The 25,865-nt window shown below is 41.9% G+C and overlaps 1 protein-coding gene and 7 non-coding genes across 10 annotated transcripts in view; 7 read left to right on the top strand and 1 right to left on the bottom strand.

The window, feature by feature from the left end:
- Positions 1-341: 341 nt before the first annotated feature.
- On the top strand, positions 342-556 carry LOC133481459 (small nucleolar RNA U3). The gene has a single exon (XR_009789570.1). It is a non-coding gene; the product is annotated as a small nucleolar RNA U3 (small nucleolar RNA).
- Positions 557-3,380: 2,824 nt separating this feature from the next.
- LOC133481457 (small nucleolar RNA U3) lies at positions 3,381-3,595 on the top strand. The gene has a single exon (XR_009789568.1). It is a non-coding gene; the product is annotated as a small nucleolar RNA U3 (small nucleolar RNA).
- Positions 3,596-4,124: 529 nt separating this feature from the next.
- Positions 4,125-4,339, top strand: LOC133481462 (small nucleolar RNA U3). The gene has a single exon (XR_009789573.1). It is a non-coding gene; the product is annotated as a small nucleolar RNA U3 (small nucleolar RNA).
- Positions 4,340-4,864: 525 nt separating this feature from the next.
- Positions 4,865-5,079, top strand: LOC133481458 (small nucleolar RNA U3). The gene has a single exon (XR_009789569.1). It is a non-coding gene; the product is annotated as a small nucleolar RNA U3 (small nucleolar RNA).
- A 3,403-nt stretch (positions 5,080-8,482) lies between these two features.
- On the top strand, positions 8,483-8,697 carry LOC133481447 (small nucleolar RNA U3). Its single transcript, XR_009789558.1, has one exon. It is a non-coding gene; the product is annotated as a small nucleolar RNA U3 (small nucleolar RNA).
- Positions 8,698-9,217: 520 nt separating this feature from the next.
- On the top strand, positions 9,218-9,432 carry LOC133481467 (small nucleolar RNA U3). Its single transcript, XR_009789578.1, has one exon. It is a non-coding gene; the product is annotated as a small nucleolar RNA U3 (small nucleolar RNA).
- Positions 9,433-13,339: 3,907 nt separating this feature from the next.
- LOC133481470 (small nucleolar RNA U3) lies at positions 13,340-13,544 on the top strand. The gene has a single exon (XR_009789581.1). It is a non-coding gene; the product is annotated as a small nucleolar RNA U3 (small nucleolar RNA).
- A 774-nt stretch (positions 13,545-14,318) lies between these two features.
- The window catches only part of xpr1a (xenotropic and polytropic retrovirus receptor 1a), a 100,290-nt gene continuing 88,743 nt past the window's right edge, over positions 14,319-25,865 (bottom strand). The window contains exons 12-15 of one of the 3 annotated variants that reach the window (XR_009789424.1): positions 23,311-23,477; positions 21,182-21,321; positions 19,332-20,921; positions 14,319-19,255 (exon numbers count right to left, since the gene is read on the bottom strand). Coding sequence is in view for 2 of the 3 variants with exons in the window: in XM_061779851.1 (XP_061635835.1) it covers positions 19,198-19,255; positions 20,700-20,921; positions 21,182-21,321; positions 23,311-23,477 (587 nt within the window). In the remaining variant the exon portion in view is untranslated. The remainder of the gene's footprint in view (positions 19,256-19,331; positions 20,922-21,181; positions 21,322-23,310; positions 23,478-25,865) is intronic. The other 2 variants (XM_061779852.1, XM_061779851.1) reach the window with 2 other exon arrangements.

Here is a 25,865-nt window from a genome sequence, read left to right as displayed (position 1 = left end):
GCTGTGAATTCGGGATCTGAATTTACATGTTCGTGTGTCTTTTTTACTTTCTGGTAATACTTTGATCAACCTTAAATATGTGATTTTGATGAATAAAAGACAAATAATATCAAGACAGATCACCCAAAACACTCTGGGGCTTGAGTACTGTACTGGCAATGTAACTGCAGTTAAACTATATTTTGTTGTCACAATTCATTTGTATTGACTTTTCGTCTTTATTTTTTCTGCTTTTACCAGTTGTGGTGCAGTGGGTGTGGAAAAAAGTAACAAGAAGGGTGACCTCGGGGTGAAAAAAGTACTCTCGCAAATGACTTTCCATTGTTGTTGGGTGGTGGGTTAAGACTATACTTTCAGGGATCATTTCTATAGTTCTTGACTTGAGAAATGCATTTCTAAAATGTACGGTCTCGCTATCTACGATGACGAAAGACGATATTCCTTTCTGAGCGTGAAGCTGGCACAGCGTAATGAATCTTTCATTTGCTCTCTGCCATTGATGAACGTTCACTGCTTCAAAAAGGAGCATTGATGGAAGGAATATGTTCAGAGTAGTTCTGCATACAGGTCTAAATTAAAAATTGGAAGTTAAAGTTTGGAGGGGCACATGTTTGGAGACAGTAATATTGCAATGCTGATATATACTGTTTCTGAAGACAATAGTTGCAGTTGCATTTTGTTTTACCCAATGATCAGTGGTTTTGCTTCTTCCACATTTAAACTCAGCGAAAGCACTCGTGGCTGTGAATTCGGCATCTGAGTTTACATGTTCGTGTGTCTTTTTTACTTTCTGGTAATGCTTTGATCAACCTAAATATGTCTTCTTTTCCTTTCGGCTTGTCACTTTAGGGGTCGCCACAGCGCGTCATCTTGTTCCATATAAGCCTATCTCCTGCATTCTCCTCTCGAACACCAACTGCCCTCATGTCTTCCCTCATGACATCCATCAACCTTCTCTTTGGTCTTCCTCTTTCTCTCTTGGCTGGCAGTTCCATCCTCATCATCCTTCTACCAATATACTCACTACTTCTCCTCTGCACGTGTCCAAAACATCGAAGTCTGCTCTCTTTAACTTTGTCTCCAAAACATCAAACGTTGGCTGTCCCTCTGATGAGCACATTTCTAATTTTATCCAACCTGGTCACTCCGAGAGTGAACCTCAACATCTTCATTTCCACCACCTCCAGCTCTGCTTCCTGTTGTCTCTTCAGTGCCACTGTCTCTAATCCGTACATCATGGCTGGCCTCACCACTGTTTTATAAACTTTTCCTCCATTCCTCAGGCATCTTCTCACATGCTAGAATTCTATTGAACAAGCTGGTCAAAAACTCCACAGCCACTTCTCCTAGATGCTTCCATACCTCCACAGCAATGTCATCAGGACCGACTGCCTTTCAATTTTTCATCCTCTTTAATGCCTTTCTAACTTCCCCCTTACTAATCATTGCCACTTCCTGGTCCACCACACTTGCCTCTTCTACTCTCCCTTCTCTCTGATTTTCCTCATTCATCAACTCCGTGAAGTATTCTTTCCATCTATCTAGCACACTACTGGCACCAGTCAACATATTTCCATCTCTATCCTTAATCACACTAACCTGCTGCACATCCTTCCCATCTCTATCCCTCTGCCTGGCCAGCCTGTATATATCCTTTTCTCCTTCTTTAGTGTCCAACCTGCCATACATGTCATCATATGCCTCGTTTGACCTTTGCCACCTCTACCTTTGCCCTGTGTCGCATCTCAATGTATTCCTTTTGCCTCTCCTCAATCCTCTCAGTGTCCCACTTCTTCTTAACCAAACTTTTTCCTTGTATGTTTTCCTGTACTGTGAGAACCTCACAGTACACCACCACCAAGTCTCATTCTCTCCTTTACTGCCAGAAGATACACCAAGTACTTTCCTGCCTGCCTCTCTAATCACCTTGGCTGCAGTGGTTGTCTTCTGGAAGCTCCTCCCGTCCACCGAGAGCCTGTCTCACCTCTTCCCAAAAAGCTGCACAACACTCGTCCTGTCTCAGCTTCCACCACATGGTTCTCTTCTCTGCCTTTGTCTTCCTAATCCTCTTCCCCACCACCAGTCATCTTACACACCATCATCCTATGCTGTCTAGCCACACTCTCCTATACCACAACCTTACAGTCGGTAACCTCCTTCAGATTACATTGTCTGCACAAAATCTAATCCACCTGCATGCTTCTACCTCTGTTCTTGTCGGTCACCCTATGTTACTGCCTCTTCTGGAAAAAAGTGTTCACTACAGCCATTTGCATCCTTTTTGCAAAGTCTACCACCATCTGTCCCTCCAAGTTCCTTTCCTGGATGCCATACTTATCCATCACTTCTTCATCACCCCTATTTCCTTCACCAACATGTCCATTACAGTCTGCACCAATCACGACTCTCTCTCTGTCTGGGATGCTCAGAACTACTTTGTCTAGCTCCTTCCATAATTTCTCTTGCACCTCTTGGTCACATCCTACCTGTGGGGCATAGCCACTAATCACATTACACATAACACCCTCAATTTCAAGTTTCAGCCTCATCACTCGATCTGATATTCTTTTCACTTCCAAGACATTCTTAGCCAACTCTTCTTTTGAAATAACCCTGACTCCATTTCTCTTCCCATCTTCACCATGGTAAAATAATTTAAGCCCTGCCCCTAAACTTCTAGCCTTACTGCCTTTACACCTGGTCTCCTGGACACACAATATATCAACCTTTCTCCTCATCATCATGTCAACCAACTCCCGAGATTTTCCTGTCATAGTCCCAACATTCAAAGTCCCCACATTCAGTTCTGGGCTCTGTGCTTTCCTCTTCTCTTTCTGCCAAAGAACCCGCTTTCCACCTCCTCCTCCTCTTCGACTTCGAACCCACAGTAGCTGAATTTCCAACGGCGCCCTGCGGGTTGACGGTGCCGGTGGCGGACGTTGTTAACCCGGGCCACGACCAATCCGGTATGGAATTCTTTGGATGAACGCTCATATTTGTTTGGCAAAGTTTTAAGCCGGATGCCCTTCCTGACGCAACCCTCTGCATTTATCCGGGCTTGGGACCGGCCTACAGTTTGCACTGGCTTGTGCCCCCCTTTGGGCTGCATTATCAACCTAAATATGTGATTTGGATTAATAAAAACAAATAATATCAAGACAGATCACCCAAAACACTCTGGGGCTTGAGTACTGGCAATGTAACTGCATTTAAACTATATTTTGTTGTCAAACTTCATTTGTATTGACTTTTCGTCTTTATTTTTTCTGCTTTTACCAGTTGTGGTGCAGTGGGTTAGGAAAAAAGTAACAAGAAGGGTGACCTCAGGGTGAAAATAGTACTCTCGCAGATGACTTTCCATTGTTGTTGGATGCTGGGTTAAGACTATACTTTCAGGGATCATTTCTATAGTTCTTGACTTGAGAAATGCGTTTCTAAAATGTACGGTCTCGCTAGCTACGATGACGAGAGACGATATTCCTTTCTGAGCGTGAAGCTGGCACAGAGTAATGAATCTTTCATTTGCTCTCCGCCATTGATGAACGTTCGCTGCTTCAAAAAGGAGCATTGATGGAAGGAATATGTTCAGAGTAGTTCTGCATACAGGTTTAAATTTAAAAAAAAATTCTGAAGTTTGGTGTGGCACATGTTCGTAGACAGTAAAATTGCAATTCTGTTTAATAATGTTTGTGAGGCTGATAGTTACGGTAGTATTTTGTTATTACGTTTTACCCAGCGATCAGTGGTTTTGCTTCTTCCACGTTTAAACTCAGCTAAAGCACTCGTGGCTGTGAATTCGGCATCTGAGTTTACATGTTAGTGTGTCTGTTTTACTTTCTGGTAATACTTTGACCAACCTTAAATATGTGATTTTGATGAACAAAAGACAAATAATATCAAGACAGATCACCCAAAAGACTCTGGGACTTGAGAACTGGCAATGTAACTGCATTTAAACTATATTTTGTTGTCACAATTCATTTGTATTGACTTTTTGTCTTTATTTTTTTCTGCTTTTACCAGTTGTGGTGCAGTGGGTTTGGAAAAAAGTAACAAGAAGGGTGACCTCAGGGTGAAAATAGTACTCTCGCAGATGACTTTCCATTGTTGTTGGATGCTGGGTTAAGACTATACTTTCAGGGATCATTTCTACAGTTCTTGACTTGAGAAATGTGTTTCTAAAATGTACGGTCTCGCTAACTACGATGACGAGAGACGATATTCCTTTCTGAGCGTGAACCTGGCACAGAGTAATGAATCTTTCATTTGCTCTCTGCCATTGATGAATGTTCGCTGCTTCAAAAAGGAGTATTGATGGAAGGAATATTTTCAGAGTAGTTCTGCATACAGGTCTAAATTAAAAATTGGAAGTTTGGAGGGGCACATATTCGCAGACAGTAATATTGCAATGCTGATATATACTGTTTCTGAAGACAATAGTTGCACTTGCATTTCATCACGTTTTACCCAACGATCAGTGGTTTTGCTTCTTCCACGTTTAAACTCAGCTGAAGCACTCGTGGCTGCGAATTCGGCATCTAAGTTTATACGTAAATGTGTCTTTTTTACGTTCTGGTAATACTTTGATCAACCTTAAATATGTGATTTTGATGAACATAAGACAAATAATATCAAGACAGATCACCCAAAACACTCTGGGGCTTGACTACTGTACTGGCAATGTAACTGCAGTTAAACTATATTTTGTTGTCACAATTCATTTGTATTGACTTTTTGTCTTTATTTTTTTCTGGTTTTACCAGTTGTGGTGCAGTGGGTGTGGAAAAAAGTAACAAGAAGGGTGACCTCAGGGTGAAAATAGTACTCTCGCAGATGACTTTCCATTGTTGTTGGGTACTGGGTTAAGACTATACTTTCAGGGATCATTTCTATAGTTCTTGACTTGAGAAATGCGTTTCTAAAATGTACGGTCTCGCTAACTACGATGACGAGAGACGATATTCCTTTCTGAGCGTGAAGCTGGCAGAGAGTAATGAATCTTTCATTTGCTCTCTGCCATTGATGAACATTCACTGCTTCAAAAAGGAGCATTGATGGAAGGAATATGTTCAGAGTAGTTCTGCATACAGGTCTCAATTAAAAATTTTAAGTTTGGTGGGGCACAGATTCGCAGACACTAATATTGCAATGCTGATATATACTGTTTCTGAAGACAATAGTTGCAGTTGCATTTTGTCACGTTTTACCCAATGATCAGTGGTTTTGCTTCTTCCACATTTAAACTCAGCGAAAGCACTCGTGGCTGTGAATTCGGCATCTGAGTTTACATGTTCGTGTGTCTTTTTTACTTTCTGGTAATGCTTTGATCACCCTACATATGTCTTCTTTTCCTTTCGGCTTGTCACTTTAGGGGTCGCCACAGCGCGTCATCTTGTTCCATATAAGCCTATCTCCTGCAGTCTCCTCTCGAACACCAACTGCCCTCATGTCTTCCCTCATGACATCCATCAACCTTCTCTTTGGTCTTCCTCTTTCTCTCTTGCCTGGCAGTTCCATCCTCATCATCCTTCTACCAATATACTCACTACTTCTCCTCTGCACGTGTCCAAACCATCGAAGTCTGCTCTCTTTAACTTTGTCTCCAAAACATCGAACCTCGGCTGTCCCTCTGATGAGCACATTTCTAATTTTATCCAACCTGGTCACTCCGAGAGTGAACCTCAACATCTTCATTTCCGCCACCTCCAGCTCTGCTTCATGTTGTCTCTTCAGTGCCACTGTCTCTCATCCGTACATCATGGCTGGCCTCACCACTGTCTTATAAACTTTGCCCTTCATCCTCGCAGAGACTCTTCTGTCACATAACACACCTGACACCTTCCTCCACCCGTTCCAACCTGCTTGGACCCGTTTCTTCACTTCCTGACCACAGTCACCATTGCTCTGGACGGTTGACCCCAAGTATTTCAAGTCCTCCACCCTTGCCATCTCTTCTCCCTGTAGCCTCACTCTTCCCCTACCACCCCTCTCATCCATGCACATATATTCTGTCTTACTTCAGCTAATCTTCATTCCTCTGCTTTCCAGTGCATGCCTCCATCTTTCTAACTGTTCTTCCACCTGCTGCCTGCTTTCACTGCAGATCACAATGTCTTCTGCAAACATCATGGTCCACGGGGATTCCAGTCTAACCTCATCTGTCAGCCTATCCATCACCACTGCAAACAGGAAGGGGCTCAAGGCTGATCCCTGATGCAGTTCCACCTCCACCTTAAATTCATCTGTCACACCTCCAGCACACCTCACCACTGTTCTGCTGCCCTCATACATGTTCTGTATTATTCTCACATACTTCCCTGCCACTCCAGACTTCCACATGCAGTACCACAGTTCCTCTCTGGGTACTCTGTACTTTTCCATCAACATCCTCAAGGCAAATAATGCATCTGTGGTACTCTTTCTAGGCATGAAACCATACAGTTGCTCGCAAATACTCACTTCTGTCCTGAGTCTAACCTCCACTACTCTTTCCCATAACTTCCTTGTGTGGCTCATCAACTTTATTCCTCTATAGTTCCCACAGCTCTGCACATCACCTTTGTTCTTAAAAATGGGCACCAGTACACTTTTCCTCCATTCCTCAGGCATCTTCTCACGTGCTAGAATTCTATTGAACAAGCTGGTCAAAAACTCCACAGCCACCTCTCCTAGATGCTTCCATACCTCCACAGCAATGTCATCAGGACCGACTGCCTTTCAATTTTTCATCCTCTTTAATGCCTTTCTAACTTCCCCCTTACTAATCATTGCCACTTCTTGGTCCAACACACTTGCCTCTTCTACTCTCCCTTCTCTCTGATTTTCCTCATTCATCAACTCCTTGAAGTATTCTTTCCATCTATCTAGCACACTACTGGCACCAGTCAACATATTTCCATCTCTATCCTTAATCACACTAACGTGCTGCACATCCTTCCCATCTCTATCCCTCTGCCTGGCCAGCCTGTATATATCCTTTTCTCCTTCTTTAGTGTCCAACCTGCCATACATGTCATCATATGCCTCGTTTGACCTTTGCCACCTCTACCTTTGCCCTGTGTCGCATCTCAATGTATTCCTTTCGCCTCTCCTCAGTCCTCTCAGTGTCCCACTTCTTCTTAACTAAACTTCTTAACTAAACTTTTTCCTTGTATGCTTTCCTGTACTGTGAGAACCTCACAGTACACCACCAAGTCTCATTCTCTCCTTTACTGCCAGAAGATACACCAAGTACTTTCCTGCCTGCCTCTCTGATCACCTTGGCTGCAGTGGTCCAGTCTTCTGGAAGCTCCTCCCGTCCACTGAGAGCCTGTCTCACCTCTTCCCAAAAAGCTGCACAACACTCGTCCTGTCTCAGCTTCCACCACATGGTTCTCTTCTCTGCCTTTGTCTTCCTAATCCTCTTCCCCACCACCAGTCATCTTACACACCATCATCCTATGCTGTCTAGCCACACTCTCCCATACCACAACCTTACAGTCGGTAACCTCCTTCAGATTACATTGTCTGCACAAAATCTAATCCACCTGCGTGCTTCTACCTCTGTTCTTGTCGGTCACCCTATGTTACTGCCTCTTCTGGAAAAAAGTGTTCACTACAGCCATTTGCATCCTTTTTGCAAAGTCTACCACCATCTGTCCCTCCAAGTTCCTTTCCTGGATGCCATACTTATCCATCACTTCTTCATCACCCCTATTACCTTCACCAACATGTCCATTACAATCTGCACCAATCACGACTCTCTCTCTGTCTGGGATGCTCAGTAACTACTTTGTCTAGCTCCTTCCAGAATTTCTCTTGCACCTCTTGGTCACATCCTACCTGTGGGGCATAGCCACTAATCACATTATACATAACACCCTCAATTTCAAGTTTCAGGTTCATCACTCGATCTGATACTCTTTTCACCTCCAAGACATTCTTAGCCAACTCTTCTTTTAAAATAACCCCGACTCCATTTCTCTTCCCATCTACACCATGGTAAAATAATTTAAGCCCTGCCCCTAAACTTCTAGCCTTACTGCCTTTCCACCTGGTCTCCTGGACACACAATATATCAACCTTTCTCCTAATCATCATGTCAACCAACTCCCGAGATTTTCCTGTCATAGTCCCAACATTCAAAGTCCCCACATTCAGTTCTAGGCTCTGTGCTTTCCTCTTTCACATGTAAGTGTGTCTTTTTTACTTTCTGGTAATACTTTGATCAACCTTAAATATGTGATTTTGATGAATAAAAGACAAATAATATCAAGACAGATCACCCAAAACACTCTGGGGTTTGAGTACTGTACTGGCAATGTAACTGCAGTTAAACTGTATTTTGTTGTCACAATTCATTTGTATTGACTTTTCGTCTTTATTTTTTCTGCTTTTACCAGTTGTGGTGCAGTGGGTGTGGAAAAAAGTAACAAGAAGGGTGACCTCGGGGTGAAAATAGTACTCTCGCAGATGACTATTCATTGTTGTTGGATGCTGGGTTAAGACTATACTTTCAGGGATCATTTCTATAGTTCTTGACTTGAGAAATGTGTTTCAAAAGTGTATGGTCTCGCAAACTACGATGATGAGAGGTGATATTCCTTTCTGAGCGTGAAGCTGGCAGAGAGTAATGAATCTTTCATTTGCTCTCTGCCATTGATGAATGTTCACTGCTTCAAAAAGGAGCATTGATGGAAGGAATATGTTCAGAGTAGTTCTGTATACAGGTCTAAATTAAAAATTGGAAGTTTTGTAGGGCATATATTTGCAGACACAAATGTTGCAATGCTGATATACACTGTTTCTGAAGACAATAGTTGCACTTGCATTTCATCACGTTTTACCTGACGATCAGTGGTTTTGCTTCTTCCACGTTTAAACTCAGCTGAAGCACTCGTGGCTGCGAATTCGGCATGTGAGTTTACACGTAAGTGTGTCTTTTTTACTTTCTGGTAATACTTTGAACAACCTTAAATATGTGATTTTGATGAACAAAAGACAAATAATATCAAGACAGATCACCCAAAAGACTCTGGGACTTGAGAACTGGCAATGTAACTGCATTTAAACTATATTTTGTTGTCACAATTCATTTGTATTGACTTTTTGTCTTTATTTTTTTCTGCTTTTACCAGTTGTGGTGCAGTGGGTTTGGAAAAAAGTAACAAGAAGGGTGACCTCAGGGTGAAAATAGTACTCTCGCAGATGACTTTCCATTGTTGTTGGTTACTGGGTTAAGACTATACTTTCAGGGATCATTTATATAGTTCTTGACTTGAGAAATGCGTTTCTAAAATGTACGGTCTCGCTAACTACGATGACGAGAGACGATATTCCTTTCTGAGCGTGAAGCTGGCACAGAGTAATGAATCTTTCGTTTGCTCTCTGCCATTGATGAACGTTCGCTGCTTCAAAAAGGAGCATTGATGGAAGGAATATGTTCAGAGTAGTTCTGCATACAGGTCTAAATTAAAAATTGGAAGTTTGGAGGGGCACATATTTGCAGACAGTAATATTGCAATGCTGATGTATACTGTTTCTGAAGACAATAGTTCCACTTGCATTTCCTCACGTTTTACCCAACGATCAGTGGTTTTGCTTCTTCCACGTTTAAACTCAGCTGAAGCACTCGTGGCTGCGAATTCGGCATCTGAGTTTACATGTTCGTGTGTCTTTTTTACTTTCTGGTAATACTTTGATCAACCTTAAATATGTGATTTTGATGAATAAAAGACAAATAATATCAAGACAGATCACCCAAAACACTCTGGGGCTTGACTACTGTGCTGGCAATGTAACTGCAGTTAAACTGTTGGAGATTGTTGATTCTATCATGTTCTCTGGTGCTGATCAATATTCACTGCTGTGGAAGGAAAATCTTGAGAGTAATCATTTCTTGTTTGTCCAAAGTAATAAAGTAAATCTATCATCTGTGAGTTTTGAGTGGCAAACATTTATTGTTTGAATGATCTTTGCGTTTGATAGCGATGGGCACGGCCATTCTTTTGAGTGTACTGAATCATAGAACCAGTTAATCAAAACGATTTGTTCACCGAATTGTTCAGTTCTTTTCCACAGAATTATTCAAGTATATCGCCGCTGTGAGCGAGTCGCTGGGTGAAAATAGTACTCTCGCAGATGACTTCCCTCCGCTGCTGTTATGAAACTTATGATTGTACTTTTAGAGATTGTTTTTATCATTCTTGACTTGAGAATTGTGGTCCTTCAGAGTTCGGTTTTGCTAAGTACAATGACATGAACAGATATTCCTTCCTGAGCATGAAGCTGGCAGTGGCGGTGAAGAATGATTCTTTTGCGTTCTTTACCACTGATGAGTGTTTGCTACTTCAGTGTTTGCTCAAAGTAAGAACAATCGATCAATCAACCACAAAAGATGTTCGTTGGTTTTGCTTCTTTCAAAAGATAAACTCAAAATTAAAGCACTAGTACCCGTAAATTCATGATTACCCTTTTCTGTAACGGTGTTTTACTTCCTGTTAATACTTTGGTTCAGTTTAAAGCTATAACCCAATTCCAATGAAGTTGGGACGTTGTGTTAAACATAAATAAAAAGTTGAGAAAGTTGAGGAAGGCGGCACGGTGGCCGACTGGTTAGAGCGTCAGCCTCAGCCTCTGAGGACCCGGGTTCAATCCCCGGCCCCGGCTGTGTGGAGTTTGCATGTTCTCCCCGTGCCTGCGTGGGTTTTCTCCGGGCACTCCGGTTTCCTCCCACATCCCAAAAACATGCATGAATTGGATACTCTAAATTGCCCGTAGGCATGACTGTGAGTGCGAATGGTTGTTATTTTCTATGTGCCCTGCGATTGGCTGGCAACCAGTTCAGGGTGTACCCCGCCTCCTGCCCGATGACAGCTGGGATAGGCTCCAGCACGTCCGCGACCCTAGTGAGGAGAAGCGGCTCAGAAAATGGATGGATGGATGGAAAGTTGACGAATGCTCATCAAACACCTGTTTGGAACATCCCACAGGTGAACAGGCTAATTGGGAACAGGTGGGTGCCATGATTGGGTATAAAAGGAGCTTCCCTGAATTGCTCAGTCATTCACAGGCAAAGATGGGGAAAGGGTCACCTCTTTGTGAACAGGTGCGTAAGAAAATAGTCTAACAGTTAAGGACAATGTTCCTCAATGTACAATTGCAAGGAATTTTGGGATTTCATCATCTAGGGTCCATAATATCATCAAAAGGTTCAGAGAATCGGGAGAAATCACTACACATAAGCGGCAAGGCCGAAAACCAACATTGAATCCCCGTGACCTTCGATCCCTCAGGCGGCACTGCATGAAAAACCAACATCAATGTGTAAAGGATATCAGCACATGGGCCCAAGAACACTTCAGAAAACCTTACAGCCGTAAGTGCAACTTGAAACTCTACTATGCAAAGCAAAAGCCATTTATCAACAACAACCAGAAACGCCGCCGGCTTCTCTGGGCCCGAGTTCATCTAAGATGGACTGATGCAAAGTGGAAAAGTGTTCTGTGGTCCAAAGAGTCCACATTTCAAATTGTTTTTGGAAATTGTGGACGTCGTGTCCTCCGGGGCAAAGAGGAAAAGAACCATCCGGACTTTTATGGACGTAAAGTTCAAAAGCCAGCATCTGTGATGGTATGGGGCTGTGTTAGTGCCAATGGCATGGGTAATTTACACATCTGTGAAGGCACCGTTAATGCTGAAGGGAACATACAGGTTTTGGAGAAACATATGCTGCCATCCAAGCAACGTCTTTTTCATGGACGCCCCTGCTTATTTCAGCAAGAAAATGCCAAACCACATTCTGCACGTGTTACAACAGTGTGGCTTTGTAGTAAAAGAGTGCGGGTACTAGACTGGCCTGCCTGCAGTCCAGACCTGTCTCGCATTGAAAATGTGTGGCGCATTATGAAACGTAAAATACGACAACGGAGACCCCGGACTGTTGAACAGCTGAAGCTGTACATCAAGCAAGAATGGGAAAGAATTCCACCTACAAAGCTTCAACAATGAATGTTCTCAGTTCCCAAACGTTTATTGAATGTTGTTAAAAGAATAGGTGATGTAACACAGTGGTAAACATGACCCTGTCCCATCTTTTTTGGAACGTGTTGCAGCCATAAAATTCTACGTTAATGATTATTTGCTATGTTTATCAGTTTGAACATTAAATATCTTGTCTTTGTAGTGTATTCAATTAAATATAGGTTGAACATGACTTGCAAATGGGTGAAGATGAATGTTTTAATATTTAAAAAAAAGTTATGGATTGCAGGTTTAAATGAATATGCAATTTCGATGAATAAAAACAAATAATGTCAAAACAGATCACGCAAAGCACTCTGGGGCTTGAGTACTGGCAATGCAACATAATTTAAACTGTATTGTGTTGTCAATTTGTATTGACTTTTTATCTTCATCTTTACCAGGTGTGGTGTGGTGGGTTTGAAAAAAAAAAACTAACAAAAAAGAAGAAGAAACTACTAGAGCGCCTTCTGGGTGAAAATAGTGCTCTCGCAGATGACTTTCGATGGTCAGCAGTGGCTCAGAAAATGAATGGATGGATGGATCTACCTTCATTTGTTGCAACTAGTAAACCATTTTTTTATGCACACCACTGTCATCTGTTCGTTGTGGGTGATTATTTTCCAAACGTGGAGAAGTTGTGAGCAAAACCAGTCAGTCAGAAAAGGCACGGAGCGCTGCACTTTTCTGGCTTAAGCATATGGGATAATATGACTCTGTGTTACTTGGCCGGTGTGGCAAAATTTGTCATTTATTATAGAATGAGCTGGTAATAACCGTGGGTGACTTAAATATGTCTGTGGACCTTATGACTCTATCCCCACCCATGCACAATTGTTCGTGCATGTAACCTGCTAAAACCACATTTAGTCATTGGTTTTGATATCAAAATAACAATGTTGTATTTACCAATATACACACACACTGAGTGATGCAACTCACCGGATGTCACGTCAGTAGGGCTTGCACGGATATGGCCAAAATGATAATCACGATTGTTGTGATATCGCTATTGTTCCTCATGTTAAGGAAAATATCTGTATTTTAATTGCACTACAGTTTTCAGTGCAAAATTCAACTTTAAATAAGAAAAAATGATAGAATAATGATAAAATACAATCTTCCCAAGCATTTGGAATTGACCAAGGGTTAACTGAAAAATATGCAAAACTATTAGAGTGCAATCACAAAGCGCAACTCATGAGTTGTCCAAATTAATTTGTATGGACTTTTCGTCTTTAGTTTCTTTACCGGTCTTGGTTTGGGGGGGAAGTAACTACAAGGGTGACCTTGTAGTTACTCTCGCAGATTACTTTCCATCATCGCTAGTTGATGGGTTAAGACTATAAGAGATCATTTCTATAGTTCTTGAGAAATGTGTTTCTGAGGTGTATGGTCCTGCAAACTACAATGATGAGAGGAGATATTCCTTCCTGAGTGTGAAGCTGGCAGAAAATAATGATTTTATTGTATCTTTTCTGTCACTGATGAATGTTTGCTGCTTTGTAATGGAGCATTGATGGAAGGGGTATGTTCAGAGTGGTGACTGTGTACTAGTTAAATTAACTACCTAAATGCACTCTTGATAAATATCTATAACAACATCCATCCATCCATTTTCTGAGCCGCTTCTCCTCACTAGGGTCGCGGGCGTGCTGGAGCCTATCCCAGCTGTCATCGGGCAGGAGGCGGGGTACACCCTGAACTGGTTGCCAGCCAATCGCAGGGTACATAGAAACAAACAACCATTCGCACTCACAGTCATGCCTACGGGCAATTTAGAGTCTCCAATTAATGCATGTTTTTGGGATGTGGGAGGAAACCGGAGTGCCCGGAGAAAACCCACACAGGCACAGACGGGGATTGAACCCCGCACCTCAGAACTGTGAGGCTGACGCTCTAACCAGTCGTCCACCGTGCCGCCTCTATAACAACAATTGAAATTAAATGTTCAGTTTGTAACTTTCAATAATGTAATTTCTTTTGTCTTCCTAAAAATAAGTCACAGGTCTAAATTGTTGTGAAAAATTTATGAAAAAAAAAAAAAATAGTATGAAAATACTAAAATATGAAGTTATATGCATTTTAAAAGAAAACAATGATATATGTATATTTTTATATTGGTATATTTTTCAAAATTTAATTTACTTTTTATGGAACATTATACATTATAAAATGCACTGGTGGAAATAAAGGCCTGCCCACTAATAAACACATCTGTAGACATACATCGGTAGATGCCTGGGACTTTCTGCAGTTGATTAAATAAATGTGCTTCAACAAGAGAAAAAAAAGAAAAGAAGAGTGGCAAGGCAGAGTGAGCTTTAAAAATAACGCTGGTTTATAAAACCCAGATATGACAGGATCACCAAATTGTGTACAGAAATACAAACACATCATAGAGAGAACAGCGTTATACACTCAACATGTACAAACTACTCAGTTGAACCAGGATGATCTACAATTAGACATCATTCTTTTTCTTTTTAGTCTTACTTGAAAATCACATTTAGCCACAATCTAGTTTTCTTACCGAGTAGAACATCCATCTAACATCACGTTCAGCTAGTCTACAGGAGAACAACTACTGCAAACACATACAGCAGGGAAGATGCACATCTACGAAGCACGTTAACGTCATTGGTGTAGAAAAGAAAAGTAAAAAACATCGGGACTTCCCATAAATGGATCTGGGGAGATGTGGGCTCTTCTGCCGTTTCCTGTTCGGTGGGTCAAAGTGTGTCCGTCTACAACAACTCATGCCACAGCCACGACAGCTTCATGCACATTCACTAATGTACACTTGGGATAAAAAATGAAACATTCAGATTTCCTCCCCCAATAACTACACATGAAAAAGAGAGCCTAACCCTAACAAAAACACAGAGAAACAAAAGCTACAAAATACTGCTTGTCCAAAATGGCAACATCAATCATGGCTGCTAATATAAATATACACGTCAGGAACAATAAATTAACTTCGATGTAAATTGTGGAACGAAAAGCAGCATGCAGGCAAGGCAACTGTGTCCAAAAACATCGTGTTGGCGGGGGTGAAGCGACGTCTCGTGTATTGAAACAAAAGGGGGCAGCGTGACTTCCACATTTCAGCACATTGCACTCATCCTGGCCTTTTGGGGTCCACTAGTAGCACACAGATAGTGCACAGTTTTGCCTCGCTAGGAACATGATCTTGTCCTACTACTATGCACAAATGTCATACAAGTAAGACCCAGTTCTACTAGTGTAGTGAATTGTCTTACTAGTGAGAACAAAGAGCATACTAGCACATGGATTTTAAACTGGGTATAAAGGATTTGATACTTTAGCATACTAGTAGGACAGTTGCTAGTAAGGCAAAACTGCACTAGGTGAAATGTACGTGCTACTATTATTATTAGTAAAGGTTTACTAGTTAACATCTAGCATTTCACTAGTAGTGCGCAAATGTGAACTAGTGAAGTTTTGCCACACTAGTAACATGTATTGGTCCCACTAGTATGCCAGCATTGTCCTACTAGTTACTAGTAAGACGATCATTTTACTAGTGCACCCTAGTTGTTCTACATGTGTGCTGAGTTTTTTTAAAAATATTTATTTATATATTTGTCTAATAGTGAAGACAAGGCATGTATTAGTACATGGACATTAAGCTGGATATCAAGGATATCCAATAAATGCATTTGAGCATTTACTCAATATCCTTGCTATCCAGCTCAACGTCCATGTACTAGTACCGCATTTTCACAAGCATAAGGCGCACTTAAAAGACTTACATTTTCAAAATGGACGGGGGCGCCTTATAATGCGGGACGCCTTATGTGTGCACAGAGTTCCAAAATCTATAAACGTTGTTGTGCGATGAGCGCTTCGCTTGACTGACTGGGAGCATTTCCTGCCGACACGCTGCTTATACAGAGGAAAAGCGGACGTGGCTGAGGACAGCATGCAGACAGACGTAAAGGGGGAAGGGTGCGCTTGACACAGGACGCTAAAGGCACGCCCACAGTCGGTATATAGCGCCGGGGTGTGCATTGTGCAAATCAACATCGGTTTGGCTAAGGACCCCCGAAAACGGCACCTACGAAGACACGCTTACGAAGCACAGTTTGAACTGCAATCTATCAGTTACGCGGAGGAACTTGGGAATCGAGCAGCCGCGAGAGAATTCAACATCAACGAATCCATGGTTCGCAAGCGGAGGAAGCAGGAAAACGAGCGTCGCCAAGTCAAGAAGACAAAGCTGAGTTTCCGCGGAAACAAGGCGAGGAACTCGACCAATAGATTAATGTTCAAAGAAGAGCCGGGACAAGCGTCTCTACACTCACCATTCGACTAAGCGCAATAACTCGGAGCTTGCCATCATTCCGAGTGGCTTGACGAGGGAAATCCAACCGCTGGACATCGGTTCAAAGTGAAGTTGCGAGCGGCGTGGGAGCGATGGATGACAGATGGCGAACACAGCTTTACTAAGACTAGGAGGCAGCGCCGGGCGAGTTACGGCACAATTTGTGAATGGATTGTGGATGCTTGGGCTAACGTGTCTGCTTGCACTGTTGTTCGAGCTTTCCTAAAAGCCGGGATCATTTCTGAGGAGCCGCACGGCAACGAGACTGACTCTGACAATGACGAGAGCGAACCTGCCGTGTTTGATGGAGAACTTGCCCAGCTGTTCATTTCGGATACAGAACACGAGGAGACTTTGATGGATTTGTGCATGAGGATTGTTCAAAAAATAACGTGTGTACATTCTTAAATAGTTCAATAAAGTACAACCGAACTCAGTTTTGCTCCCGCTGCCTTTGTTTTAGCGTGCATGCATGCTACCGTCTGTTTTAAGCTAGCGTATGTTTTACCATGCCTGCGCCCAATAATACGGTGCGCCTTATGTATGTGTTAAATACAGAAATGGACCCCGTAACTGAGACTGCGCCTTTTAATACGGTGCGCCTTATGGTTGTGAAAATACGGTACACTCTTTGTCCTCACTAGTAGGGCAACTTTTACATAGTATGACAACTACATGCTACCAGTGAGGAAAAACTGCCTTAGTTGACAACTGTGCACTACAAGTACTACTAGCAACATTGTAACATTTAACAAGTGAATATTTAGCATTTCACTAGTAGTGCTAGTAGCAAGCTGATGTCAAGTAGTGCACAATTTTACCTCACTAGTAACATTTATTCATTCTACTAGTATGACGTTGGCCTACTCGTGTGCAGAAATGTCAGCGTAGTGGGGGAAAACAAACAAACAAACGGTATTAGTAAGAAAGTTGTCTACTAGTGTGCTGAATTGTCTTACTAGTGAGGACAAAGAGTGTACTAGTACATGGACCTTAAGATTAAGAAGATATGGAATGAATGCTGAAACAGCTTTCCATACAAGCATTCATTTTGTACAGACTGGTTTTGGTTTTCACAAGAAATTGAGTAGAAACGTGTGTCAAAAAAGTCCAAACATTAGAAAATACATCACTGAGTTGGATGCTCCTCTCACTAGTAGAAACGACACTGAACCGGGACAAGGACAGTACAGTATTAATGCACATCAAAGTATTATATTACAAAGCGACATCCCTCGTCGTCTACATGTAGTTTGTGTATTAAATGCACTTTTCCTGCAAGTGCCTCCAGCGTTGCGACAGCACTTTTTAAATATCTTATAACAACAACAAACAATTAAAAGGAAAGAAACCAAAAACAGTATAAAATAATAATCATTGAGGTCAAACCAGTTGATTTGTTCTGATATGCTGCGTGTTTCAAGTCCTTCCTCGGGTTTCTACTGAATTCTTTTTTTTGTTTTTTTTTTGTTGGTTTTTTTGATTGTTTCTTGTTGTCCCTGTTGATCCTGTAAGTAGTCCAGAAAGGCATGTAAACAGTCGTCTATGCAGCTTGGTTAGAAATAAAAGCACATCATCGCCATGCCACAAAAAAACTAAACAAAAACAAAAAAACCTTCTCAAATTGTTTCCATTTTCATCCAAAACACAAAGAAAACAATATGTTTGTTGGGTTTTGGAAAGAAAAACAAAAAACAAAACAAAAAAGGTGGCGATAATAGCTTTTTGTTGCATGGCATGCATGGATAGAGAGAAGGAAAGAAAAGGAACATTGTTGTCTTATACGTCGAGTGTAATACTATATTTGTGCTTCAGCAGATTGTGAGGATCACCACATTATGGTGCGTGCGTGTGTGTGTGTGTGTTTACATGAGGATGAGGTAACATGAGGTCTTTGTTAGCCCCTCACTGGTTTCGTCACTGAGCAATGAAAAGTATCGCCGATTCTTAGGAATTTTTTCTTTTCAACATCTAAAGCCAAAAAACAACAATACCCTGTTGTTCTTGTTTTTTTGGGCATTTTTCTCTCTAAAAGCTCACAAAATTTGGAGATACATGTTTTCCATTGCCTTTGTTTTTGTTTAGTTTTTTGTTTTTTTAAGGGAAAAAAAAAATCCTAAAATGTGCAAAAACAATGTTTGTTTTTTAACATAAAAAAAAATCCACATTTGGAGATGCATGCTTTTCAACTTCTTTTTAGATAAGAAAAAAATACCAGTAGAACATTCAAAGATACGTTCTCTTAAATATTTTAGTTTTTCAAATAAAAGGAAAGAAAATCCACAAAATGTGGACATACATTCTTGTAAAAATGTTTTTTAAATATAAAAATAAAATAAAATCCACAAATTTGGAAATATATTCATTTCAATGTTTTTTTTTGACAAAATAAAACAAAAATCCACAAATTCTTTAAAGATAAAAAACAAAAACAAAATATAATTTGGAAATATATTCTTATTGTTTTCAATTTTTAAAAGAAAAAGAAAAATATCCACTCAACATGGACATTTCTTTTGGTGGGGCGCAAAAAAATTACAAAAAAAGAAAAAATAAATCACAAAAGGTTGAAATGCATGATTTCCATTTTGTTTTTTACGATAAAGAAAAACACCAACAACATTTTCATTGTTTTCGTAGTTTGCATGAATGAAAAGAAATCTCACAAATGATGGCGATAAGTACTTTTCATTGCCCAGCAAAAAAGAAATTTTTTGGGGGGGGGGGGGGGGGGGGGGGGGGGGGCGGCGGCGGCATTTTGACTAAAGGTTAGAGATGGAAAAGAAGACCCATGTGGCGTGTGAGTGTGTGTGGTTGTTTGTCGACATGTGCCGATGCTCGCTGGTGATTCAGCTGAAGGCCTCATCATCCGTATCCTCAATTAGAACCTTGGTGTCCTTTTTGGACCTGCAAAAAAATAATGAATATGAATATAGTTTTTAAGCCATTCATGTAACCTGGGGCCTCATGTACAAAGACTTACGTGGATTTCCTCCTAAAACATGGCGTACGCTCAAATCCAGAAATCGCCGTACGGACAAAAATATTCAGATGGATGAAAGTCGCGTACTCGTACATTCCAATCAACGTGGAAATGAGCGCACATGTTGGAGTAGCCGACTCCTCCCTGTCCACGCCCACATTTGAATATGCAAATCATATTTAAATGAACCCTGCACCTGAGATGCGGATCTCTGCATAATCAGAAAAAAAGGAAAATGAGCAAGGTAATGAAGAAAAATATTTTTTCTGAATGTGAAGTTGCTCAATGAAGTGGAGGCACGCAAGAAAATCCTCTTTGGCACGCTGTCGTACGGCGTTAACAACACGCGAAAGAGGAGCGAATGGGACAGCGTGTGTACGGCTGTCAATGCTGTGGAGACAGAACAGCGCGCACACTTTGAACTAAAAAAGAAGTGGTCAGACATTAAGGTGGATGTGAATTGGAGGAAAGCCGCCCACTGCCAAAGTGTGGCCAGAAAAAGGTGGAAGAACCGGCGCCGAGGGCCTCACCCGTTTGAGGAGAGAATCGCTGCGATCATGGGTGACCCTATGTTCAGGGTCGCGAGGTGCTGGAGCCGATCCCACTATGATCACCCCACAAGGTTAATGTATTTTTAGAACTCATAACAAATGTATTCATACAGTAACCTACACTAAGCCCTGTGAGATAATGGTTCATGCGTAAATGTTGTATGTGTGGTATTTGTAATAAATAGAAGCAATAGAAGCACATCAGCATATCAAAGAGGATATCAAAAACGTTGATTCCTTTTTGATTACTCAATTTATTATTTTAACACACAGGAGAGGACACGCACACTGACAATGAATCATGTTTTTTTAGGAGAAGAGGGGTAAATTATGTCAATTTAAACACATTTTAATCATGTGCAACCGATGTACATGTTCAAATGAAGTAAATTAAAAAGGACTCTTTTTTTTTTTCAGTGCATGTGCTGGAGTCACGACGCGATTATGAAGGCAATAGGCGGCATAAATGATCGCCTTGATCCATTAATAATTCTCAGTCCTTGCCTCAATTGCATTGTTGAAATCAAATGTTGCCGGGCAGGAATTGTTCATCAGTACTAATTATTCATGTGTCTCTGGTGTGCAGATTTATGAGAACTGTTTCCCAGCATCACCTCTAAGTGTCGCCAAAGCACCAAAAGCAGCAGAAACGTGCGTACGCCAGCCATGCAGTTGGCGTGAGGCACCGCACATTTCCACGGTCATGTCACTTTTGATACATCTGAACTTTGCCGCGAAAAAGAACAGACGCCACGTTTTTGTGCGTACGCACCTTTTGTACATGAGGCCCCTGGTCATTGTGTCTTATCTTCCTTACTGAGAGGACAGTAGAGGGCGCCGCAGCGTGAGGCTGTAGGACCTCTTCCAGGTCTTCTTGCCCGAGCGGTTGCGGACCCCGTCCTCCTGGTCCATCATCTGCTCCAGCAGCGTCTGGTCGTCAGCGTTGAGCGGCGCCACAGAAATATCTCGCACCGCACGGAACTCGCCGCAGTTGTTCAGGTGCTCGTTCTCCAGGCGGAAGAAATTCCACACGAAACGCCTGCAGAGACCAAGGAAGATGGTCGCGGTACATGCGACTGGTTGAGAGTCCAGTCAAATGGGTCCTCCTTCTACACAAGTTGGAATGTGTTGTAGTCTTAAACTAGCGATTTCCAAGCAACGTGCTGCTGCGAGTGTGCCTTCTTGTGTATTCTTACGCCACTGCGCAATCTTGTTGATTGCGCGTCGTTTGTTACCTCGAAACGTCATATGTCGGGACGGTTGTAAATTGTGGACCCACCGTTTAAGAAGAAAGCGTACCTGAAGACCTCGAGGGGGGCCAGCACAGTGGCCACGATGTCACCCACCGAGTGAATCTTGGTCATAGAGGTCAGAGAGAGAGAGATTGTCCAGGCGAAACGCAGGATCACATCTTCTAAAATGGCACAGTAGTAGTAGGCCTACACACAAAAGGGGGACTGGGATTAGACTCATTTTAAGTAGATACTGGTGCATCTCAATCAATAAGAATATTGTAGAAAAAATATTTTACTTTAGTAGTTCCATTTCAAAAGATACAGATTCAAGAAAATACTTTTCTCAAGTCCAATTCCAACCTGATTTCTAGATAAAAATCATTTTTAATTGTTTGTTATCTAATATTCTCATTTCATGAGATGGTGCATTTTCGGTTTTCATTAGCTGTATTCTATAATCATCCAAATTATAAAAAGAATGAATAAAGCCTAAATATTTTACTCTGTCCAGTTATTCTGTAAGTTTCTCTTTTTTAATTGAACTACTGAAATTGTTATCAACAATATTGGAATTGCGGCTGTAGTATATACAGTAGAATCACTAAACAGAGTGGAATATTTCATATTTTTTTTATTCTAGTTTACAGCTAACCAAAAGCCAGAATTCACTATCTCAAAAATGTTAAAATATTAAATACTGTAAGAAACAATCAAACATGATTACTAGATAGAAACTCGCCTTACAAAAAATATTTTCCCAATTGTTTATTTAATGAGCCTGTTTGTGTGTTTATATATATATATATATATATTTCACTTTTAGAATTGAACGACTGAAATAATTAATTTCACACGATATTCAAATTTATTGAGATGCACTTGTATGCTGTTAGCTTAAAAAGCATAATTGCCCAAGACATTTGTTACGTACTGTCATAATATCAATACAAAAAAACAATGTGTTTGCTATTTTATTTCCCCTTTATGTTTGCGTAAATCATCTGTTGTCCAGGTCAAGGTAATCCACCAGGTTTAAATCAAGGCACCTTGACCCTACTTATTTGTTGAAGTTGTGGTTCAGACCAGTGGTTCTCAAACCACCACCATGACCCATATTAAAATATAGTAGCATAGTAGGCATCAATCTTCATCAAAAACATCCATTTCTGAGCCGCTTCTCCTCACTTGGGTCGCGGGCGTGCTGGAGCCTATCCCAGCTATCATCGGGCAGGAGGCGGGGTAATCGCAGGGCACATACAAACAAACAACCATTCGCACTCACATTCACACCTACGGGCAATTTAGACTCTTCAATTAATGCATGTTTTTGGGATGTGGGAGGGAACCGGGCGGCACGGTGGACGACTGGTTAGAGCGTCAGCCTCACAGTTCTGAGGACCCGGGTTCAATCCCCGTCCCCACCTGTGTGGAGTTTGCATGTTCTCCCTGTGCCTGCGTGGGTTTTCTCCGGGCACTCCGGTTTCCTCCCACATCCCAAAAATATGCATTAATTGGAGACTCTAAATTGCCCGTAGGCATGACTGTGAGTGCGAATGGTTGTTTGTTTGTATGTGCCCTGCGATTGGCTGGTAACCAGTTCAGGGTGTACCCCGCCTCCTGCCCGATGACAGCTGGGATAGGCTCCAGCACGCCCGCGACCCTAGTGAGGAGAAGCGGCACAGAAAATGGATGGATGGAGGAAACCGGAGTGCCCGGAGAAAACCCACGCAGGCACGGGGAGAACATGCAAACTCCACACAGGCAGTGCCGGGGATTGAACCCGGGTCCTCAGAACTGTGAGGCTGACGCTCTAATCATCAAAAACAAAAAAGTTTTATTCCTAAAAAGGATATTTACCTTTATTACCGCTTATCCCCACTAGGGTCCCGGTTGTGCTGGAGCCTATCCCAGCTATCTTCGGTCAAGAGGCGGGCGGGGTACTCCCTGAACTGGTCGCCAGCCAATTGTAGCAAAATACATGTTTGAAAACAAACACTTTTTAAATATTAAATACAAAAGTATTGAACTTGAACGTTAAATACAACTTTACTGTACTTAAGCAGTTGTTCCCCCCCCACACACACCACGAGAGGGAGTGTGCGTACCACTAGTGCTGACCTAGGCAATTATGCTATTAGGCTGACTAAGGCAATTACGCTACTGATGCGTGTGTGTGTGTGCGTGAAAGTTTACCTTATGTGGGTAAACAATCTCTTCTCTGAGGAAGGTGTTTTCTCCAGCTCCGCGGTCAAACAGACCCCAGTCCATGCGCAGATCCCAGATCAGTGTGTATAAGGAGCTTATGGTGGCGAACACGATCAGCAGGTAGAAGAATGTGTCGGCATCTGTGTGGCCTTGCTCTGGAAAACACACATGCACACAATGTTAGTGTCTTTGTGTAAATGTATTAGTACAGTCAAGAAATATGCTAATAGAAGAAAATATGGAGTTGGCTCCCCTTTGCAAGCATAACTTGCATTTGAGTGTGAACAATAATTTGGACAGCTCATCCTGAAGGTGTTTGATGGGCTTCCGCACCAATTTTGACCTTCCACAGTCATGCTGGAACAGTATCGTGCCTTTGGAAGCATTGAATTGATCAGAGGGTCATCAGAAGCTGAAGAAACACAATTTAGGGAGAATGAAATTGTCTAACCCAACCCTTGACTAATAACTTCTTAATAAACTTATAGTGTGGCTCAGTAGTTTAGTCTTATCTGGACCTCTTTTACTCAAGTCAGCCAGAAACAACTTTTACCCAATAGGGGGAGCCTTCGTGTTATGAATACACTGGTAGGCGCTCATCAAAGGCAGGCATGATTCTTAATGTATCTCATGACAGAAATGAGTTTGTGAAAGAACATTAACCGTACATATTTTACACTTTTTGTCTTCCAATTTTTCATGAAGGATTTGACATCGGTTTGCGAGACTCTTGAGAAGTGTACCTAATATTCTGGCTTACTTATTTAGTCATCCATCCATTTTCTGAGCCACTTATCCGCACAAGGTTCACGGGAGTGCTGGAGCCTATCCCAGCTATTATCGGGCAGGAGGCGGGGTACATCCTGAACTGGTTGCCAGCCAATCGCAGGGCACATACAAACAAATAACCATCCGCACTCACATTCACACCTACGGGCAATTTAGAGTCTTCAATCAACCTACAATGCATGTTTTTGGGATGTGGGAGGAAACTTGAGTGCCTGGAGAAAACCCATGCAGCCACGGACGGGGAGAACATGCAAACTTCACACAGACGGGGCCGGGGATTAAACCCCGGTCCTCGAACTGTGAGGCAGACGCTCTAACCAGTCGGCCACCGTGCCGCTTTATTTAGTCAGATGGAATGGAAAAGAATATTAAAACGGTGTCTCAGTATGATGTGGTTCAGGTCTACATCCCCGCAATAATAAACAATGCTAAATTAATACGACAGTGTCAATTAAAAGTGAGCATTATTTTCACAACGGCAGAATCTTTGATACAGCTCTTGCATTGAATCAAATTAGAATGCCACAAAAAGTATACAGCATACATACATAAGGCCTGCCACACACTGCGTGATGCAGTCGAACCCAATTGGATCCGACCATGAGTTGGCGACGCAAACCCGCACATTGAGCGACTGGATATATGGAGTCCCAACAGTGAAGTATGGTGGTGGCAGCATCATGCTGTGGAGGTGTTTTTCAACTGCAGGGACAGGACGACTGGTTGCAATTGAGGAAAGATGAATGCGGCCAAGTACAGGGATATCCTAAAATAACGTAGGAGTGGCTTCAGAACAACTCCGTGACTGTTTTTGAATCGCCCAGCACGAGCCCTGACTTAAACCCAATTGAGCATCTCTGGAGAGAACTGAAAATGGCTGTCCACCAATGTTTACCATCCAACCTGACAGAACTGGAGAGGATCTGCAAGGAGGAACGGCAGAGGATCCCCAAATCCAGGTGTGAAAAAATTGTTGTATCATTTCCAAAAAGACTAATGGCTGTATTAGCACAAAAGGGTGATTGTACTAAATACTGAACAAAGGGTCTGAATACTTGTGTGATATTTCAGTTTTTCTTTTTTAATAAATCTGCAAAAATTTCAACAATTCCATTTTGCTGGGGTGCTGTGTGTACATTAATGAGAAAAAAAAAGAACTAAAATGATTTTAGCAAATGGCTGCAATATAACCAAGAGTGAACATTTTAATGGGGTCTGAATACTTTCCTTACCCAATGTATATTAGGCCTTGTTGATGATGCAAATAAGTGTCAGTGTCGGACAATTATACATGCAAGATGCTCCAACACGAACGAGTGAGTTTGGCCTTATCACGTTTGCCTGTTTCTGTCCCCTGTGGCTGTTAGGGATTCTGATACAAGGTCAATAAGGTGTGAGTTTCCCCTTTTCTACAATCTGTGAATCATAGATTAAGAACACAGTGACGTCTGAGCATTTCCTGACCTGCTATCTTTGGATTGTGGAAAACTGCATCACTTTGGCCCCAGATAAAGCTATCTTCAAAGCCTGACCCTCTCGACTGTGAAGGAACTGCACTTTATCCTGGCTTTGAATGGACCTCTCACAGTTGAAATTAAATTCCTCCATCTGTCCGTGTCTGTATGTATCCTGCGACTGACTGGCGACTAGTTCAGGGTGGAGTCCACCTTTCGCCCAAAGTCAGCTGGGATCGGCTCCAGCACCTCGCGACCCTGAACAGGATGAATGGTATTGAGAAAGGATGGATAGATGAT

This window comes from Phyllopteryx taeniolatus, chromosome 7 (assembly GCF_024500385.1).
Source record: "Phyllopteryx taeniolatus isolate TA_2022b chromosome 7, UOR_Ptae_1.2, whole genome shotgun sequence".
In the NCBI taxonomy this organism is placed as follows: Eukaryota; Metazoa; Chordata; class Actinopteri; order Syngnathiformes; family Syngnathidae; genus Phyllopteryx; species Phyllopteryx taeniolatus.
Note: the sequence above shows the minus strand (reverse complement) of the source record. Positions and strands in the feature narration are given on the sequence as shown.